General features: G+C 42.9%; 1 protein-coding gene across 2 annotated transcripts in view; it reads right to left on the minus strand.

Annotated features, from left to right (window-relative positions):
• LOC101848808 (protein Wnt-11b-2) overlaps positions 1 to 5,422 on the minus strand; it is a 207,544-nt gene that overhangs the window by 102,733 nt on the left and 99,389 nt on the right. For both annotated transcript variants that reach the window (XM_013079991.2, XM_005093834.3), the window contains exon 3: positions 849 to 1,472. In XM_013079991.2, the coding sequence (XP_012935445.1) occupies positions 849 to 934 (86 nt within the window). In that variant the 5' untranslated portion in view covers positions 935 to 1,472. The remainder of the gene's footprint in view (positions 1 to 848; positions 1,473 to 5,422) is intronic.

Raw genomic sequence — 5,422 nt, forward strand, 5'->3', positions numbered from 1 at the left:
CACAATTCTTTTTACATAATGCGTTCCGTTAGGTAAGTGGTTGCCTTGTTGTATTATGGAGCAGGTTATCCTTGTTCGAATCCCAGACTGGGCGTTCTGGTATAATAAGGTCGTTTTGTGGAGCTTCACAAGTCTCAACTCATCTTGGCCCTGTCCTATTGGTGACAGACGTAACATTCAAAGGTTCAGCCTCTTAAATAACCTAAAAGTATAGTTAGGGTGTTGAAGTGATAGATAGATAGATAGATAGATTAGAGAGGGTGATAGATGGATAGATAGATAGATAGATAGATAGATAGATAGATAGATAGATAGATAGATAGATAGATAGATAGATAGATAGATAGATAGATAGATAGATTAGAGAGGGTGATAGATAGATAGATAGATAGATAGATAGATAGATAGATAGATAGATAGATAGATAGATAGATAGATAGATAGATAGATAGCATTTTTGTATAGCGCAATTTCCTGCTAAAAGCAACCTCTTTGCGTTTCATAATCTATATTATTACCCCCTGCAGACCTGATAGTATTCTGAAACAAATTCAACTTCTTTGGAAGCACACAGTGCAAGCTGCCATTTATGGGCGCTAAAACACTAGGATACTGACAAGATAGATTTCGCCATATACACTTACTTACTTTCATACTTCGTTACAACTGAAAATGTTTACTGTGTCCTGCGCGTTCATATTATGACCTTATACAGTTGCGAGCGCCGTAAAACACTTACCGAAACAAAACAAAAAAACACACACAAAAGGACACAAAAACCACTTCGTGACACAGTTCTCCGTAGCCCAATAATAAGCTATTATTACAGTACTTCAGTGTGTACTTACAGCCATTTGACCGCCACGCATCGCTCCGCACACAGTAGCAGCACAAGCAGCACACGAAGCACCGTGCATAAATTTGGAGGCCTCATTTTCTCACTGGTTGACTATAAATAGATCCGATCACATGACACCCACGTGACTTGGCATTACTCCCACGGTCGCGAATGCACCACAGAAATAAACACAGTATTCATCCTCAAATTTCCGAATTTTCACAAAATCGAATCACTCTTTCCAGACTTTTCGAGATCTTTTCACGCCCTGTGAGTAATTCACGTATTACACAATTCTTTAGGAATTTGAGTTGGGGATATTTCTTAGCATAAATGCCGCCGATTTTCAACTACAACAATTTTCGGAATCAAGCTGTTTGGCAGACTTCCTGATTCTCCAAAAACAACAGGAAGTATGCTGCTGCTTTGGAATACCCACAGTTTCCTTTGAAGTGGATAATAGTTTTGTAGTTTCCAAACGTATGTCCTGCGTCTGTTGTAAGAAATATGGACGGTTTTAGTGGTGTTATGCAGACAGTGATTTTAAAACAACACTGTGTGGGGGCTCACGATGATGGTGCTGTACAGGCCTGTGTAGGAATAACTTCTTCTAGGCACAGTAGCAGTCTAGGATCTGAAACAGAGAAATGTAAAAAGGTTGTAAGATTTCATTTCATAGTTATTTTCATCATCATGTATTTTGTTTGTCTGTGAGTGTGTGTGTGTTTGTTTGTGTGTGTGTGTGTGTGTGTGTGTGTGTGTGTGTGTGTGTGTGTGTGTGTGTGTGTTTGCGTGTATAAGAGTGTGTTTGAGGGTGGGGGTTATGGGGGTGTGAGAGAGAGAGAGGGAGGGAGAGAGAGAGAGAGAGAGAGAGAGAGAGAGAGAGAGAGAGAGAGAGAGAGAGAGAGAGAGAGAAGCATGGTTATGAATAGTTATGATTATGTGAGTGAGTTTTTGTGTGCATGTGTGGTGTATGTATGTGTATGTGTGTGTATGTGTGTGTGTGTGTGTGTGTGTATGTGTGTGTGTGTGTGTGTGCGTGTGTGTGAGAGAGAGGGAGAGAGAGAGAGAGAGAGAGAGAGAGAGAGAGAGAGAGAAACCTGGAGTGAAAGAGAGAAAGAGGGGGAGAGGGAGGGACAGAGGGATAGCCACATAGCAGGGGGTTGTAACCCTAACTGGTGAGACCAAAGTATCCGGCCTTGGAAATGTCTGGGAAAAAAATTGTTCAAATATTCTAAGCCACGAAAGTGCAACCTTTTAGAAATGAGGAAATAAAAACTGTTTCGTTCTTGTAATAATTGTAACTACATTAAGCATCTGTTCTTGCTTTTTCAAGCATTTAGAATTCAAATTTTAACAAAATATTTCTCGACTACAAGAAACCTATTCTACAGATAATGAAACTGCATTCTTTTTTAGAAATCAAAATAAATTAGGCTTAGCACATTTGAACTACTGGCCAACGATATGACATTGGCCAGAGGAGGTGATCTGATTGCCTTTTGCAACAAAAAACGCTCAACACATTTGCTGATTTTCGTTAGATCTACTCCCCCCACCCCCTCCTCCCTCCCCCTGGTTTTCCCAATCTCCGGCAGTGCTTTTTCTGTAACAGGAGTGATGGGATTGGAAGGGGTGGGAATGGGTGAGGGTGGTCGTAACATCGAGTCGTCATGGCCGTATAAACGTCAGAGTTGGCAAATTCAGACCAAAGAGAATAAAAACAGCTTTTATGACATCATCAAAAGAACGACATCAAAGCAATGTCGCACAGGAGAACGCGTTAGCATGCAAATTGTCGCGTTGTCTACGGTAAAAAGGCCTCTAGCTGATGGCCCTTGCCCAGAAAACGCCGATCAGCGTGAGCGGGTCTGAGAAATCCGTTGATATGCCGTAATGCACATTGCTCGTCAGCGACTTCCGGAGAGTAATTATTTCACAGTTACCTCCCTTGATTGGTCCCCGTACGGCCTGATTTGGATGCCTCGCCAGCGCTTTGATCATCAGATATTTTATATACAGGTTGGCATTCAAAGGCAAGGTTATAGATTGCAAATGATAATTTGTGGGGAATTTTTATGGTAGGCTATTTCAGAGAAGCTTTTCTTGTGGATGTTGCTATGGACAGAATCGGTACTTACGTGCTGAAACAGATTTTACGATGTTCTTAACAACAGACTACCAGAAATAAATCTAAAATGGCTTGTCAGTTTATTACAGAATCTACTGGCGTCTGTGGTGTAAGGGTTAGGCACTTCACCATCGCATGCAGAAGACCTGTGTTCGATTTCCCTGTTGGGGGGAGTTTTGTCATGTATCTTGGCCTTTCTACTAGGACGTTGCTAGGTCAGTCTCAGTCCAGGCAGGCCCTGACAGGAACGGTCCATACCTTTCTCCGAAAGTATGTAAATTGTGTTGATGGGAGATGTGAAAACACTTCCTTTTAAAAATGTCATTAAATGATGAGGACTGAAGAGTTGACAATTCTAAACATTTGCAACAGTCATGAAACCATAACTTTCGATTAGAAACCCACGTATAAAAGAATAGAGACGCATTTCATGTCGGAAAACGGGCACAGAGAAAATAACATCACTCTGATATATTGACACATACACAGACACTAGCGATTCTTGGAGTTAAGCTTAACGTCCCTACACGTTAATCGAACTTGCACGACAGTCTGACCGGGCAACGTCGAGGCGCTTAACCCCATCCGTACGTCGTGTTTTAATATCGTATCCATACGACGTGGTGAACTTCGTGGGACCACTTTCCAAAGAGGAAATTTACTTGTTAATCCGATCCGTTCGCTTTGCATAGCAGTCTGTCAAAATGATTTATTTTTTTGAAATACTGAAAGTTTCAAAGAGATCTTCGTACTAAAAGTATTCTAAAATGTGAAGAAAACAACTCCGGGGGTTCAAAATTACCCCTGAGCGTACGGATAAGGTTAATTAGACAGTATACCACAGACATTAGCAGGAGACAGATGCACATAAAATTTGCCCATTAGAGGAGAGGTGGTAGCAATTCCGTATACTGCATTTTGACAGTTCCGTAAATATACTTACTACAAAATGCCATCGAAACATTTCTAAATCAGTACCCGTGATCTGTTAAATTATATCCAGTGACGGCTATCCAGAAAGAATAGAGTATCAGAATCTCATCAAGAGAAAACAATAACAACCAACCAAAATTACATTATGCCTCCGAAATGGCAGCAAATTATGGAACTAACATCACGCCACGGCAGACCAAAGGTGTAGCTATTTAGCTATTGCCGCAGTGCGGGAAATTCATTTTAAATACAACAGGAACAGGTATTGGACGAGAATGGTGAGAGCATGAGGGTATGGAGAGAAGGGTGTGCGAAAAGGGAGGAGGGGTGGTGGGCTTCAGAAAGTAAAAGTGGACATGCGTGGGGGTTGGTCAGGCTGTAGGCTGAAACATGGAAACACAGCAGGAAAGGAATGGTATGGAGGGTCAAGAGAAAAAGAAGAGAGAGAGAAAAGGGGAGGTAGAGAGAGGGAGGAACAGGGAAAGAAACACAGAGAGGGAAAGAGAGAGAGAGAGAGAGAGAGAGAGAGAGAGAGAGAGAGAGAGAGAGAGAGAGAGAGAGAGAGAGAGAAGAGAAAGAAAGAGAGAGAGAGAGCTGGAAGTATGTGTGTTTGTGTGTAGGGGGAGGGGGGTGAGTCGGAGGGGGTGTTGAGAAGAGAAAGGGGTGGGTGTGCGACTAACAAATCACACCAAACCTCCCTGTGGTCTGTGTACAGGCTGGGCCGCCGTTTTTAACGGCCTAGACCCCTAGTTTTCTCTCGTAACCTGTCTGGAGTCCCCGGATTAACGGCGTCTCTCCTCAATCTCAGCCTGCACATCACCTGTCCACTTCAGCGTTTAGTGCTCTGCATGATCCCAGCACGAATTCTGAGACGGGTTACTGGACATTTGGTACTTTCTCTTAAAAAAAACAACAAGATTCGACTATACGTAGCGCACGTACGTTAATCAATATTTCATTTGTTTAGTTTCACACACAAAAAAGATCCCGAATGCTTTGTGCCACGAAAGAAAGTAGTAGAATGCTACACTCGTTAATGGCATCGTTGTACAACCGATGACGTCCATGTGTCAAGGATTCACTGCCATGAGAAAAGGTCCTAAACGAAGAGGCCAGCAGGAGAAGTATCCATTGCCGGTCTGAGAGAGTAGACAAGGGCCATAATGCTTTAAATCCTGTTTACACACCTCGTTAATGTCTGTTCCGTGCTTCGTTGTCCGAGTGGGGATGACCACCCCGATGTTTGCCTTTAGGCCGCGGTCAAACACACGGGGTAAATAGGGACGTGCTGGCCTACGCACGTTTTGGCGGGAAACCGATGTTGGTTTGGTCAGTCCAGTCCAGGTGAGCTTGGTCGACACGAAGGTATACAGACAGGCAGACAGACAGGTAGACAGACAGACAGGCAGGCAAACAGACAGACAGACTGGCTGACTGACAGATATACTGACGGCGCTCATAGTCATACATTTTCGATACAACACATTTCTTTACTTTTGTGTACACAAACACACACTCGT

The sequence above is a fragment of the Aplysia californica genome, unplaced genomic scaffold (genome assembly GCF_000002075.1).
Source record: "Aplysia californica isolate F4 #8 unplaced genomic scaffold, AplCal3.0 scaffold00070, whole genome shotgun sequence".
In the NCBI taxonomy this organism is placed as follows: Eukaryota; Metazoa; Mollusca; class Gastropoda; order Aplysiida; family Aplysiidae; genus Aplysia; species Aplysia californica.